Raw genomic sequence first — 16,008 nt, 5'->3', positions numbered from 1 at the left:
GGAAAAACAATAGGACTGACAAACATTATGGAGCTAGTGATAAAAATGTTAACTACCATCAAGCTGCTGTTCTGCAACACTGTGTAGACTGAGTAATAAGCTTTGGCTGTTTGGTGCTTCTCTGACTGCCTTCCTGACACATCTGAGTGGTTAGAATTGCTGTGAATCATGAAACAGGCTCCCGGCAAAAGCAGGCAGCAAAATTTCTGGAAGTAGCTAAGTGTATGAATTCAGGCACTTCAGGCTGATGTAGGTTCGCAGTGCTGCAGGAAAGAACAGTTTCCATAGTCCAGCTACATATCCCTTCGTCTGCTTGTGGCACATGCAATTAGAATCAGAAAATTAAAATCATAATAGGCAGGAGGGAGATTTACTTTCATACATAGAAAATGAAATCATGTTATTCATTTCATTAGTAAGAGGAAAGGAGGGCTCTTTTCAGCACTCATTGGATCTTTGATTGTTTTATGTCAGTTGCAAAAAGGCTCCCTATAGTAAAAAGAATTGCATGGAAAATTACTTTTTTTCTTTAATAAAATTAAAAATTTTATCTTTTAAAATTCTCCCTACATCTATATTACCATTACCATGGGGCACCAAAAATGCTAATTTCCAGTATTTCCCATTTGCTTTCTCATTTTCATAAAAATTAGGAGTATTACATTGGGAAAAAGGGGGAATTAAAAGAAAAAAAAACAAAAACAAAAAACCCAAACATCAAACAAATCCTTTAACAACAGTATTTAACAGAAGATTAGAAATTTACTTGTGTTTGATAGGGAGAAGAGAGATTGGGATGTAGCACACATTCCTTGAAAAGGAAGATGTGCCCTGAAAACACGAATAGGCGTGGATAACATAATACTGTGGTTCTAGAGATCAACTGGCTTCATGGTGTTTTGAAATATCAACAAAAGAAGTATGCATTGTGGTCTAACTTCATAAAACAGTTAATTAATGCTGGAATGGAGAAGGAAAAGGATATTAAAGACAAAGGTGAAAACTATTGAAAGAGATGTTGGGCTGAGGTTAGTGCAAATGAAAAAGATAGCTTTGTGACTCCCCAGTTATGGAAAAAAAAACCTGAAGGAAACCCGAAAATTACTGAAGTTGAACATGATGAAGACTTAAGGGCTTTCCATGCAGATGTACGTGACCATATTTCAAGCGGAAGAGATGCAGGATGAACAAGATTGAAAGTACAAAGAATGAGTGATTGAATTCTCTGTTTAAGTTTCTTTCAAAAGCTTTTGGCAGCATTCTTATGATTCACAGTGGTCCTGCGAATACTTAATATTAAGGTAAATCATTAGTGACACCATGAAAGTAAATGTAAAGGAGAGGGAGTGCAACTGGGAAAATAATCAACCATTCAGATCACTTCCATGTGATGCTTTGTACATCTTTGCCTGTCCTTGCTCAGGTTGAAATATAACTTAGAGAAGAAAGCACATGGCACTAGCCCAATAAAACAATAGAACTGAAAATGTCAGGGTGGGATTTTGAAATTGGCTGAGGACAAACTTACTTTTGCTCCCATGGAAGTTACTGGAACCAACTTTAGAAGAAAAGAAGTGGAATGGGACCACTGGCAGATGTATTCTAGATTCCTACTAAATTATTATTTTAATGTAATCATGATTAAAATCGAGACCCCTGGTGGCCTAGTGGTTAGCGTGCAGGACTTTCACTGCTGTGACCACGGGTTCGATTCCCCGGTCTCCTGGCCTGATGGAGGTCGTTAGCCCTGTGTGGCCATCCATCTATGAGAAGGACACTCTAAACAAACCTACGTCCTGAGGACCTCACTGCCATTGTCCAAGCTTGCTTGGCCCCGGCAGATGAACCTTAGGATTAAAGGGTGGGCTCAGTTCAGCGCAGGCTGTGTCTCACCTAAAAAATCCATTGCGCAGGCTGGAAAGGTAAAAGACCTTTCCCCAGATCTTCGTTCGCGAAGATGGGCCATTATTATTATTATTATTAGATAAATCATTCAAACATTTTTCATGCTTATATTTCTTCTCTTTAGGATGTGTTTCTTGCCCTTCCCTTATTATCCTTTCATTCTTTATTCATTCCCTTATTATCTTTCATTCTTTTCCATATGTTTTGGTTTCTACTCTTACTTTGCTGTCCAGAATATAGCCACTTCATCTTTTTATATTCCCTCTCACATTTTTTCTTTTATTTCTGAAAATACTCCCACTTGTTCCTGATTTATTCAGCTTGGTGCCTCCATTCCCCTGACTAATTTTGTTTGTGCATTAGTTTCATTTGTGCTTCTGTATTTTCTCATTGCCACCATCATTTCACTGCCATTTTTAAAGGCCAGACACTTCATTAAAATGCAGTTTCTTATATTGAACAGTCAGTGAGTCTGCTGACTGTAGTTTTGTAGTGGGTAGAAAGAGAAGGTGTCAGAAAATTCAGATGTTGAAAAACATGATCTGATGGCAGTCAAGGGTAGTGAAAAAACTAAAAAACCCATAATTACTATATGTTAAAAATATATTTTCCTTTCATAGCTGCTTCTCAGACAAATTAAGTTCTATGAGACTTGTCTGATTTTCCTGTGTCTGTTTCCATGTCTGTATCTGTGCATACATTTGTAAGCCGCAAAGTGAAACATACAACAAGAACTATCTCTTGATGTGCACTTTTAACAATAAATTGAAAGAAAAACATTTATTGATTCCAGTTCTAGTGTTTTGTTTTGTTGCAGAAATGTGTGCAAGGTTCAGTTTTGACTGATTAGGCACACAACAGTGTGAGCTACTAATGTTTTGTAAACAGAAATACTAACTCTCAAGAGCACCTAGCAAAGTCAGGCCTTTGCAAGTGGAAAGGTAAAGGCATTCATAGCTGCCCTCCTGTAGCACAGACAATGATGTAGTTAAGAAACATCCTCTGAGTTAGCTTGCTGGCAATGGGATTTAGCTGGCAAAATTTGAACTCAAGTGGTGTTAATTAATTCACTCTCTGCAGGCCATTCACATTCTGTAATTGCAAAAATTCACTAAAGCACATCATCAAACAAATCAGTTCTTTTGTGTGTGCTGTCTTTGTTTTCATCAATTATGATAATTGTGTCCTTTCTTCTGATCTGCAGTTGAAAACCATATTGAAGTAGGAGTTTCCCCAAACCTCCATAAAAAGCAAAAAGGGTTTCAGAGGTTGTTGGACATCATGTTTGGGGACATAGGTTTTATTTAATGTTCTACAACAGAAAAACTTCCAAGCATTTAAAAATGAGGGGCACCACAGTTTAATGTTGTGTGTACTTAGTCTGAACTTTTTCTTGAGAGCAAGGCTGTCTCAATCTCTATCTCATCGGCTACCTAGGGATTTTAAGATTAAGAATTTGGAGATATCTTAAAGATTTTCTTGCCTATCTTGCCAGACATGCTGTCATGGAAGTGTTTCTAGGCCTAGTTCTGTCCAAGTCATTTCAAGGGAAGCTTTGACTTCAAGTGCTGGACAGATTCCTCTCTACCCTACCAGCAAAAACAAAATGGCAGTGACTAACAATATTTCATTCCTTCATTCCAAGGGCTTAGTCCTAAACTTAGAAAATGTCTTTCAAATACATTTTAGGTAGCTCAGATAAGTTTAAACACAGGAGTGCGTTCACAGCTGTGTAAGCAAACGACTGCATGTTTGTGATATTGTCGCTTGCCTTCTTCAGCTTCCAGAGCTAAACTCAGCATGATCAACACTATGTCAAAAATTCGAGGCCAGGAGAAGGGACCAGGCTACCCTCAGGCAGAAGCCTTGCTGGCAGATGCAATGCTGAAATTTGGCCGAGAACTTGGCGAAGAATGCAACTTTGGTAACTTGTTTACTTCCTTTTCCCTTATAATGCAATAAACATTGCAGTAAAATTTCATATGACTTTCATTATTAAAGGTCTGCACTCTAATAGAGGATAAACTTCTGGAAGAATTATTAGAATTCTGGTTCATCAAACTGTTCCTTTAAGGTCGGTCCAGGCCTGTTTAAGTACCTTTTGCAGATTTGGACTAGAGAAATTTTTCGCATGAATGAAAGTCAGATTGTTTCCATTCGGACCCATATCCATATAGGTTAACTCTCTGTCATAGATAGTTGTACTGGAATGGAAGACAGCATGTACAGACACTATATTATTGTGAATGCATAGAGACAATAAAGCCCTTTTGTCCTCACAATCCTTATACTAACTGTTATTTGCTTAATAACAGGCAAGGAATAAAAGCTAATAGATTTTTAATAGACTTTGGCCTTTTTTCTGACCATATTCCACATTTTAAGGCACTAGTGAATACTCCTGTCTTATCTGTCAATTGCTCCTCCCTCCAAGCCCAAATAAGTTTACAACTGAGTTACAAATGTTAAACTGGCTCTTAACATTGTGTTCTTCAGCAGTAGACCTATACTTAGAAGTGATGACATTCACAACAGTATATTTGTCTTTCTGTAGTGTTTTTGTTGGCTTCTCTGTTTCCATTTCTCTGTGGCAACATATAGGACCCAACAAATACAACTGTGAAAGTTCTGTTTTCTATTTGAATCTTCATAAAATTGTTTTCCTGTCATAAAGACATCTGCAATAGAAAAAGTATTTTCTTACTTGTTTTATGTGATTTACTAGTTAGCTTGACAGATGTAGGTAGATTTGTGCTTAAGACTACTGTTTGAGGTTTTTTTAATTGGTTACCTCTCATTTGCTAAATTTCAAACACATTTTTAAAAGGAAGATCAGGGACTAACACAACTTCTGCAAATTGCTGTATATTCCTTGATAACTGCATTAGCAGGCAGCAGCATAGATACGGCAATTATTTTCACATTCTTAACTAATAGCAGCTATTATGGCTGTTTGTCATTTGTTGTCCAGTCTGACAGACTCTCTCATTTTGCAGTGCATTCCTGGCATCCCCTGCATGAGAAACAAAGCTCCTTCTGATTTCTCACATTTTTTGTTTTTAGACCCTTTGTATTCTTTGAAAGTGGATTTTTTTTTTCCTCCAACCTATACCTCAAACCAGGAGGTTATGTTTGAGCTTCTTGCTTTTGTTTCTGTGCAGAGGAAGTAAAACAGAGTGGTAGCCCCCCTCAAGTTAATCTTGGAGGAAATCTCAGAAGGCAGCTAAAGTTATTGAAGTTTATGAGCTTGACACCTGCCCTTGAGCAGTCTATGTAGTAGACCTCTGAAGTGTAGTAGTACTGTGAAGTCTATAGTTTCATAAAATAAAACTTTAATTAAAAAAATAAATCTGTGAAATTAAGAATTTTTACATTTGATACTGTTACCAGCCTTACTGATGGAAATGGGGAGACCAAAACTTGAATTAAAATTATTTTTTAATGTAGTCTGGTGATGGCAACACTGGAGCAAATACAGATGATTCTATTCTATCATGTTTCAATAGAGTAAGGAATGAACAAACAATGAGGGATATGGAGGAGACTATCTTGACACAGCATGGAATCTCAAATTCAGCTGTATTACAAGGCGTGAAGTCTTGGTGGCTGCAGAAGCGTAAAATGCCCTTTCACACAGTGCATCATTTTCTGTTTCTTTCCTAAACTTGAGACTTAAAATTAAATACTAACTGAAGTTTCCATGACTCAATTTCATTCTACAGTGACTCAAGACTAAGTTATTTTGAGATAAAGTGTGTATCTTTTCTTTCAGGACCAGCACTTGCTGATGTGGGAGAAGCTATGAAGGAGCTTTCTGAGGTCAAGGACTCTTTAGACATGGAAGTGAAGCAAAACTTCATTGACCCACTTCAGAATCTCCATGACAAAGATCTAAGAGAAATACAGGTGTTGCCTGCAATGCAGCATTTTAACAATGCCAAATGTGTGGACTGTGTATATGTTCAGAATTTGCGTTACTGGTGTAGTTTAAAATGGGCATTCAGATTTGCAGATGACCTGATTTTAGTCTCTTCTGGCAGGAATTCTGCTTTTCAGTTCTGTCTCTCTAGTTGGTGGTTTAGAAAGGGAAAGATCCAAATTCTAATGTTTTTTGATAGTGGCATTGTTAAGGTTATGCAGGCATGAACACAATATTCTAATCTTACCATTTGAAAGCTCATTTCACTACATAGGTGTACAGATGTTTACATTCCATTTTGTAGTGTATAGTAAATGCTTATATGTGTAGTAGCTGCTATTCTAACCTCAGTAAGGCTTTCATACTGTTGAATATATGTGGATGAAAGATGTTTTGAGTCCTTTGATATAATTTACAGAGTTGATAAAATTATGCATATCATAATAGATGGCAAATTGATTCTTCTGAGGGACAGTAAACACCTAAACTAATCATTCTTATGCTGGTAGCATTAACTTTTGGCCATCTTGACATGGCAGCTGCTAAACAGATTAATGTGAATATTACATCACTTAACAATCTAGAAAATCTTTAATATAAGATAACTTTCAGATAATTTGGTGGTCTGATAGAGATGATAAAAATATTTTCTGTGTTGCTTTGTTTATGAGAGCTGTTGCACAGACAAAAATATACTAAATTGTGCTTTTAGAATGATTTTCTCCTAAACATCTAGCGAAAAAACGTAGTATTTAGGAAATTCTGCATTGGAGTTAAAAAGCTAGAAATCTGCGTATATTTTATACAGATGGAAATGGAAGTTGTCCATTCTGTGTGGACCTTTTTTAGTGTTGGTCAGTCATTTAGACCATCACTTCTTAAATGGTACATAAAACCACCTAATTCTGTGTTTCTCCCCTCTGGAGAATGGCTGATATACAGCAAACAGCATGCTTGGAAGTGTGTGTGGACCACCTGCTTACAATGCAGTATCAGGAGAGTTGTGGAACATCCTTTGTTCTGTGCTTGTGTTTGCATTTTTTGTTTTTTAGCATCACCTGAAGAAAATGGAGGGTCGACGCCTGGATTTTGATTACAAGAAGAAAAGACAGGGCAAGCTCCCTGATGAAGAGCTTCGTCAGGCTTTGGAGAAATTTGATGAATCAAAAGAAATTGCTGAGTCAAGCATGTTCAACCTTCTGGAGATGGATGTGAGATACCCTTGTTAATCTTTGACCAGAGTCTTAGAAAGATATTGGAAGAACTTTCCTCCTTGTTGGACACAGAGGCTCAGAAGCTGTAGTAAAGTACAGCATGTTCATGTAGGACTAATTTTTTAGGTATTTTATAGGTAACTGAGCTAAAAAATATAAATCCTCTGCAACATTGTTATGCTTCCTAACTGCAGAGTGTTACTTACTAAATCGAAGTACCTTTCTTTTTAGAATTATATAAATGTAAGTCATGACTTTTACTTAACTATGGTTATAGAGTCTGAGCCAAGGCTTTTGCTCAACTGTTTGGGCTCCTGAGAGGATTGGTAAAGATCAGAAATGAACTCACGATCCCATGGTCTTTGCTGTAATCAGATGCAATAGTAAATAGGAAAACCGAAGTTAATCTGGCTGTTTATATCTGACTCTGCAGCATATGTTTTGCTTATAGACTAGTTAGGATTGAGCATTTATTAGGTTTATCTATTTATAATTAATGTTGAAATTGTAAAATTAAGTGAGAAGAAACATTTATCTCTTTTGGAGAAAAAAACATGTCAGCTGAAGTCTGTCTTAACAGAATATGTAGTCAAAGGAAAGTCAGTGTAAGTATTTCTGTTGATGTAAATTACTGGATTTGTTTTAAGTTTGAATACACACCTAATCCAATTTTACATTTTGTCACCAGATTGCCGTAGAGCAGCCATAACAAACCTGAAAATATTTGCATATAGAAATTAATATTTGCCTAAAAGTGAAATATAGATGTGCTGAAATTAAAAAAGTATTAAAGGTTTGTAGTTTTAATCCTTGTAATAACATCCATCCCCCTGCAGCCAGATAGTGATGACCTGCATTACACCATTGCAACCTTGTGTTTTATGGAAACTGTTGGCAATTACATTGCCCACACAAGTGTTTTGGATGTTTTTTGCCTCATGAAGTAGAATGCTATATGCCTTCACAACAAATATTCTGCATCCAAGTGTATGTAGTATCTTCCTGTTTTGATCTGCTTCACAGGCCAGAATACAATAGAAACATAACCATAGTCCCTATGGTTTTGTGCCCTTCAGAGGCAGGGTGGGAGAAGGTGTATTATGCTCTCATTACAGCCTCATTTACTTTCATAGTGTTCCCAAATCTTCGTTCGTGAAGCCTAGCCATGATGATGATGTTTCAGAATGTGGTAGGTCTGTAGGCTGCTGTTCATGCAAATCAGCCATGGAGAGATGATTGGCAGAGAAGAGTTGCTGTTACCATTTCAGATCAGGTCATAACCAGACGTGGTCGTGAATAAAGACTGATATGTTACTATTTATTATTAACTACAAAGACAAATCAAGTTTTTAGAGAGATAAGTAAAACTGCCTTTGCAGTGGACAGTGGTCTTTGCTCGCTATTGCCTGAGCTGTTAATGTTCACCTAACATCTGATGTTTGAATGTCAATCCTCAGATTGAACAAGTGAGCCAGCTTTCTGCTCTTGTGCAAGCCCAGCTGGAGTACCACAAGCAGGCCACACAAATCTTACAGCGAGTTACTTCTAAGCTGGAAGATAGGTAATGCACTTTTTGTAAGTTTATTAAATAGATTTTTTGTTAGTTTTGCAGAGGCAGAAAGCCTGCAAGTAGAATGCAGCGCTGTTATCTTTCTCAGTTTGGTATTTGTATGTTTATGAAAGCAAGGGCCATTGCAAACTGGGCAATTGCAAGCTGGGGTTTATATGTTTTGGAAATGCATCTACTTCTGAGTATGACTCAGTGAGGACTGAGTTCAGGAAAGCACCTCAGCTCAGTAAAGCTGTTAAATGTAATTTAACTGGAAGCAAGTTTATAAATATTTAATTCCATGAGACTTACAACTTTGGATTCCTTACTGTTAGTGCATGTATTCACAAAGTACTCATTCTGAGAGGATATTAATAATTGCTTCTGAAAAAGAGTATCTTGTTGCATTCTCATCTACCTGAAGATCTTCCTAAGCCAGGTAGTGAGACTGTCCTTATTTGCCACCTTCTTAAATACTCCTTTTTCCAGTTTTATTATAAGATCAAACTTATACAAGACTTTAATGAGTTTACCTCTTCCATGCTTTTCTCTAACAGCATATGCCATTAGAATTGAAATAATATCTTTCTAATAGAGTTTTATAATTTTTAGTTTAGAATTTTTGTTTTCATCAAAAGAGATTGATCAGCTTCCCAGACACACATCCTTCTTCAAGGAAATTTAACATACAGGAAATATTTCCTTAGTCCATATGGTTCTGGAAGACTCTTAGTAAAGGCTGGATATAATTCCCGAGACAAGATAATGTTCACATACTGTGTGAACATGATCAGGCATGATTCTTTGCTGTTTTCTGATGTCATTAGTGTAGATCAAATTACTGGTACTGCTGGGTCTGTCAGTGTTTATTTTCTCAGAGCATACATTCAGTTCTAAGTCTTAAAATTTCATTATGATTAGGAGCAGCACTTGTTTTGGTAGGTAGGCTGCCCAGCTGACTGTTTTAGGATATAGTTTGCAGTACTATCTAAACAGCTAACAAAACAGTTTTCAGCACTTCTAAATGAATACTGCCATTCACTTTCTTTACAAAAGTATTAAAAAAATCCTCAGGAGCAGGTGGGTTGTTTTGTAGTCCATAAATTATGCCATTAAGTGAACGTACCTCTCTCTGCAATAGATTTCTCTTCCTGTATCAATTCAGATGATCCTTTTCCCTTTTGAATAATTTTAGATTTTCAAGAATCTTGCATCAGACTGCTATTATAGATCAGCTGAAGTTCACATTTTGCATAAGCTTACTGTGCATCCCTAATTGTAGAGAGTCTGCTGGATAAATCATCCTTTGTCCACACCACTAGACACAAATTAGACCTCTGTGATATGCTCATGCCAGAGATGAGGCAGGGATGTAGAGCTGTTACTATTTGAACTACTACTCTTTTCCTGCTGGTGATATGCAGGTGGCAAGGAAATGCATGGCCCCTGGATTTTGGGGTTTGTTTTTTGACCATATGGAACAGAAAATAAATAATGCTTTACTTTTAAGTTGAACAAATTTGTTAGTATCCACTCTCAGTGATGTCTGCAGCAGATATTGCCCATTTTGTAGATACTTTTTAAAAAAAGATGGGAATGGAACCTGTTCATACTGTTGTTTGACATGGACAATGTCTTTTAACTATCAACACTGTCCTGTGTAAAATATTCACCAAAGTATGAAAGAAAGTAAGAGTTAGACTGCAAAAACCATGAAGAATTTAAAAATGCACTTGTATTCTATTTTCTCTGGGCTGTTTAAATTAGACTATAAGACTTCCTTCAGGAACTGCAAGTGTGAGAATTTTCATTTTTCTTCTAAACATTAATGGAAGACATAAACTTCCTTTAAATACCATGTTTCCAGGAACTGGGATTTTAGAATCTTGGCAACCATTAGGAATCTTGCAGTAAAACTAATAAAAACTGGAAGATCAGTAAAAGCTATTCCTTTTAAACTTCCCATTTCGCCAAGCAGAAGGTGGATGCAGTTTTCATGATATAGTATCATGACAGAGCAGCTGGGAAGAAGGAATGGTTTCCATGGAGATGTTTCTTTTCTTAAGAAACATGGCCAATTCTGAGCTTTTGGGTAGTTTTTAGCAAGCCACTGGAACTGTCATGTTATAGTTCATAAGCAGAAAAAGATGGTGTTTGTTTCATGGAAGTATTAAGTGTAACAGAACTTGTTTAAATATTTTTTTCTTCAAAGCTTTACTAGCTTGAAAACGTAAATTTTGTTAATGAGTGAAACACAGCAAAACCTTTTTATTTAAGTTTATTTTGACAGCTTCAATTATTTATGTTTTTAATATGGTTATGAGTTTGGTTATTTTTTATGTAGAAGAAAAGCAGTCTCTGGGGACTGACTGATACTAATAATATTTTAGATGATGGGGAAAACCTTGTTATCAGGATCAAAACCTGTTAAGTCTTTTCAATAGATAAATCAAAATGTGCTATCAACAGCAAGTCTAGGGCAGATCTAGAAAAGGTTAGAGAAACCAACTTGTCTTTTAAATCTTGACTCAAGTATTCTTCCATATGTGGTATTAAAAATATATGTTGTTCTACATAAGCTGCTCTCATTCTGTTCATCCGTTGCCTGGATTTTACACGGAAATCTAAAATGTACCCTTTCCTAGAAATTTTAGATTTCTCAACTAAAAGAATAAGTTGAAATGAATGATATATAAAGTTTTTGAGAGTCAGGAAGACTGGAGTTTTGTCCCTTTGTGAAACAGGTATTCCAAACTGCAAATTAACCAAGCCTTCAACTGAAGTCAGTACATTCCCACAGTCTTCTCCCAAAATTACAAGAGTTGGCACCAACGAGCTGAATAGTTAATGCTTGCCAGGGATAGAAGCAAAATTCTTGCTAAAGTGGGGACAGAGATGTTTGTAAAGCCCTTCTGTAAGCATTGATAATCACGTAACAAGTTCTTCTCCATAGAAGCTCTTTGTTATTTTGAGACAAAAGGAAGACAGGCAAAATACTAGGTTTCTGGAAGGAAAGAAAAATTAGCAGCCTCACACCAGCTGTTTTTTGGTAATTTAAACTATTGTTGTAAATAAAATACGCTACTCCAAATGACAAAACTTGTTTAGTCTGGATGATTGGTTGATGAGAACTTCAGCCATGGAAATAAAGATGTTTGGTGTGTCTCATCTGCTACCAAGATACTAACTCTTGACATTTAATGTTTTGGTAGAATAAAAGAGGCATCATCTCAGCCCAGGCGAGAATACCAGCCCAAACCCCGTATGAGCCTGGATTTCACAACTGGTGACAATACACAGCACAATGGAGGAATATCCCATGCTACCACACCCAAACCATCAGGTAATGGCAGTAACAATGTGAGCAAAAAAGCCATCTGTGTTTGAAGTTTTGTATCAGTGCAGAAGTTGCATGCTTTCTTCTGGAGATTAGTTGTGAGGAAGATGAAAATGGGGATAGCATAGGAGAGAGCTGTTTGAACTGTTGTTTCTTTGTAAAGTGTTCACATCTCCAGGCAGGAGAGCAGGAATGGACCATCCACTGCTTTAAATGTGTCTTTGGGTCAAAAAGATCCTTTGTACTAGAAGCTCACCTTGTAATACAGATGTTTACAAAATAGTCATTTAGAAAACCAAAATAACAACTGAAAGTTTTACATGAAGATGCAGAAACCTGAAGCCCACCAGACCTCCATAACCTTATCCTACTTTTCAGAACCAGGTGTTACAACACAATGAGCCTGACAGTAAAAATCACTGAAAAGAAAAACTCAGCCATCTGAGCTATTTTCTTTGTCTAGCTGGGAGCAGCACAATCAAGATTAAGCATTTATATGAGTGTGCATAATTAATATCTTTAATAACTGGTTTTTTATATATATATATTATTTCATATATATATACCTCCCTACTAAGAAAGCCTTATTATTTGTTTCATACTGTAAGGATCTGTTATCCCATGTTATGGTGAGGTGGTCCTCTGTCCAGACCCTCATGTCAGTTATTCCAGTTTACCTCAGTGACAATTGCTAGCACATTCCACCTTGCAAGACTGGATTTTTTTCACTAGATATTTAATCAGGATTTCCTTACTTTTCATCACATCCAGATGTGAATGTTTGATGTTCTCCCAGATATAGACAGTAACAGTCTCTCCATTTGCCACCTGCAACTAGAAATTATATTACACAATCTTGCGAACACCTAGCAATCTCCTCACTATGCAATCAAGGAAAAGGATACAATAGAGATTCCTTGTTTATGAGTGTGGCTTTAGTCTTGCATGCTGAAGCTCTCCTCATTCCACCAGTAATTTTATTGTTCACTCTTTTTTGTAGCATCATGAACACTTGTCTGCGCTAAGGCAGTGCAGACTGATGTTCCTATGTCTCTTCAGCATTCATATTTTTCTCTTCAGAGAGCAGTATTTGGCATTTTCTTCAATAGGGCTTTTTTTATTTGTTTTTTGAAGTGCTTGTTGGTTTCAGAGAAATGGTTTCTTCTTTGAAAATTCTTGAATGTATGTTTGGGGTGGTTCATTTAAAGAGTTTATTTGCTAATTCTTCTAAATTTCAGCTGGTAGCAATGAGGATACCAAATACATGTTGTATAGCTTGTTGGTGCCAGCACAATAGTCTTCCTGACAAAGAAACCAAAATATACTGTGAGTGATATATAAAGAAAAGAAGTAAGGTTTTATTACAGAATTTAATAAATTAAATCTGGCATTTGAAAAACTTGCTCTGTTGAGATCTATAGAAATGAAATATTTTTGTCCTAAAATAGCTTAAGCATGGGCCTTCTAGCCAGAGTGAGTGTTTGAAATGAATATGCAAAAAATTTGAATCTGAAAGTTATTCACCTTGAAGCCAGTATACATGGAAAAGTAGAACTGTCATTTTGGTGGAGTGGCATGTGTTGTTTCATTCAGACCACTGAAAGTGTATGAACTTTTACTGTGGAAAGTCAGGTAGGGATATGATTTCTTACAATTTAGTGCTACTAAATGCTAAATATTTTAACTAGTAAAGATTTTGCTTTTGGTAGGCTTGAGGCTATAGAGATGTCAGGGGGAGGGAAGATATTTGTTAATTTTATATGTATGAATATCTCATTAACTAATGACTTGTAATAATATCCATTAGCCATCTTAAACGGTTTATGGTCAGATGTTCATGAACTAGCATATTAGAAAGCTCTCAATTTCAAATTTGTTCTGAATCTATCTTACTGGCCCTGCAAGCGAGTGTTTTATAGGAATGGGGAGAAAAGGTCTTTGGAAATGTGATATTAAAATTCAGAGGATTTCAAGCATATGCAGTGGTATTACCTGTACCAGTGCAGTTTCCAAATAAAGGGCAAAGACACAGTTGTATCTTCACTGTTGTTTTAAGGTACCCCTTACATTACTTACCCGAGGTAAGTAGACAAAGTGTCTCTGTGCCTGTAAAGCTGAAAATACACTAGGGCTTTTGTGGTGTGGGCCTGATGGTAGCTTAGTTATTTTTGGATTCTCAGACATTTACTAGCTGGAACATAGAGTAACTGAAGGTTACCAAAAGTGATAGTTGTCTTCTAATGAAGTTCAGCAGATTATCAAAGAACTGTCATCAGCATAAAAGGGATACCTGAAACAGCAAAGTCTGTCATAGGTATAGTGGTAAAATGTTGAGATTTTTAAGCACATTGTTTTTTTGTGTTTCTTCTCCACAGGTGCTCACATGGATCAGCCATGCTGCCGAGCTCTGTATGACTTTGAACCAGAAAATGAAGGGGAGCTGGGATTTAAAGAGGGTGATATCATTACCCTCACTAACCAGATTGATGAAAACTGGTATGAGGGGATGCTTCATGGCCAGTCAGGTTTCTTCCCCATCAATTATGTTGATATTCTAGTTCCATTACCCAATTAGGATGGCTGATCCACCACCTCTGACACAGATAGTTGTGTCAGTACCACTGCTTTCAAAATGCTGCTTCTTACACCTTACAAGTGCAAACTGCAGTGGTTAGAGTCATCAATTCCTAATGAGCATCTTTGATTTACATGTTGTCATACTATGTGGTGGTGATGCATTGTATCTTCTGAGCCAGCATAGCGTGGATTAGTTTATTGACCATGCTGGCCTGGTAGTAACCAGAGCCATTAGTGAGATGAAACTGGGAAGATGATGGCAAGCAAAGCCACTCATAGTGAAGTAGCGGAAAGTGAAGGTGGTCTTGGGAAGATAATGCCTATCACTACTGTATTACTTTTCAGTCTTAGTTCTCTATAAAAAGAAGGAAAAGTTCTTGCCATTCCATCTTTCCCTTCCTAATGATACAGTTCACACAGGTCTAACATTGACTAACCAGAACTGTATCTTCCAACCAAACTGGCTGGCTGTTTTCACAGAGAGAGCTTAAGTGTAGACCCTCTGGTTTCTTAGAAAGTGAACCACTGCACTGTGTGTCCTGCTGCTCTCTGCTAATTTTTATATTCTTAATTATTGTTAAAAGGCGTGTCTCCATCTAGAGGTAAACTGTATGCTATGAAATGGGGATTCCTGTAGTAAAAATGTTGGACCACAAACCACCTGAATTTGCCCTTCAGGAACTTTTAGCATGCTCACCAAAATGCCAGTAAATGGGCAAGATGGGGAATAAAACTGGCATTTATTTAATGTTTCTTGTCAAGTCTTGGCAGAAAACCTTGCTGCTTAAGCACCAGATATCCTTTGTAAACTCATTCACTGAGGAATACAGTAACCAACCAAACATGACCCTCACTTCATTTTGTTTCTGTCTACGTGTGTTCTTCGAACATCATTTGTGCATACTCTCTCCTCAATGAGGACAAAATAAAACATGCTATTTTTTGTGTTGAGCAGTTAAAGACAAGTGGCTGTATATGCAGAAACATTTCCCATCTGTTTAGTTGGTTCTCTTGTGTTCCTCCTTCCTGCACTTAGTGTGTACAGTGCCGTGCCTAGCTTCTTGTCATTCTTTTGGTAACAGTTGCAGAAGTTCTGTTAGTTTAGTTATCCAGAGTTCTATTTATCTAAACTGTACAGACTCTATCAGAGGTTTAATGTGCTGCTTCGAATGTGCCACTTCAGTACTGGATGATGTGAAATAAAGACAAATCCCTACTGCTTAATGTATAAACTATATCATGGAAAGTATTGTTATTTCAAATAAATGCTGAAAGAATAACTTGAATAATATTGTGGATTATTGCTTTGTTGCTTTAAAATCTGTTGTGCTAACTTCAGCTAACAAAAATTTTTTTTCAGAAGGCCTATTCGTCATTTCCTGCAAATGTGAAAAATACCCTTCTTTTGTCGTCATTATTTTGCTTCAGTCACATAAATCTCACACTTATAATGGCCCCTGTAAACAGGATAAACTGAACACTGAGCACATTAAATTAATGTCCCAAT

The 16,008-nt window shown here is 36.8% G+C and overlaps 1 protein-coding gene across 1 annotated transcript in view; it reads left to right on the top strand.

Annotated features, from left to right (window-relative positions):
• Nucleotides 1–15,787, top strand: part of SH3GL2 (SH3 domain containing GRB2 like 2, endophilin A1) — a 92,272-nt gene extending 76,485 nt beyond the window's left edge. Inside the window, exons 4-9 of the mRNA XM_027670723.1 lie at nt 3,686–3,829; nt 5,678–5,811; nt 6,877–7,035; nt 8,496–8,599; nt 11,800–11,930; nt 14,300–15,787. Of these exons, the coding sequence (XP_027526524.1) occupies nt 3,686–3,829; nt 5,678–5,811; nt 6,877–7,035; nt 8,496–8,599; nt 11,800–11,930; nt 14,300–14,499 (872 nt within the window). The 3' untranslated portion in view covers nt 14,500–15,787. The remainder of the gene's footprint in view (nt 1–3,685; nt 3,830–5,677; nt 5,812–6,876; nt 7,036–8,495; nt 8,600–11,799; nt 11,931–14,299) is intronic.
• Nucleotides 15,788–16,008: the final 221 nt, after the last annotated feature.

This window comes from Neopelma chrysocephalum, unplaced genomic scaffold (genome assembly GCF_003984885.1).
Source record: "Neopelma chrysocephalum unplaced genomic scaffold, ASM398488v2 Primary Assembly neopelma1_96926, whole genome shotgun sequence".
Lineage (NCBI taxonomy): Eukaryota > Metazoa > Chordata > Aves > Passeriformes > Pipridae > Neopelma > Neopelma chrysocephalum.
The sequence above is the reverse complement of the archived record's forward strand: the minus strand, read 5'-3'. Positions and strand labels throughout refer to the sequence as shown.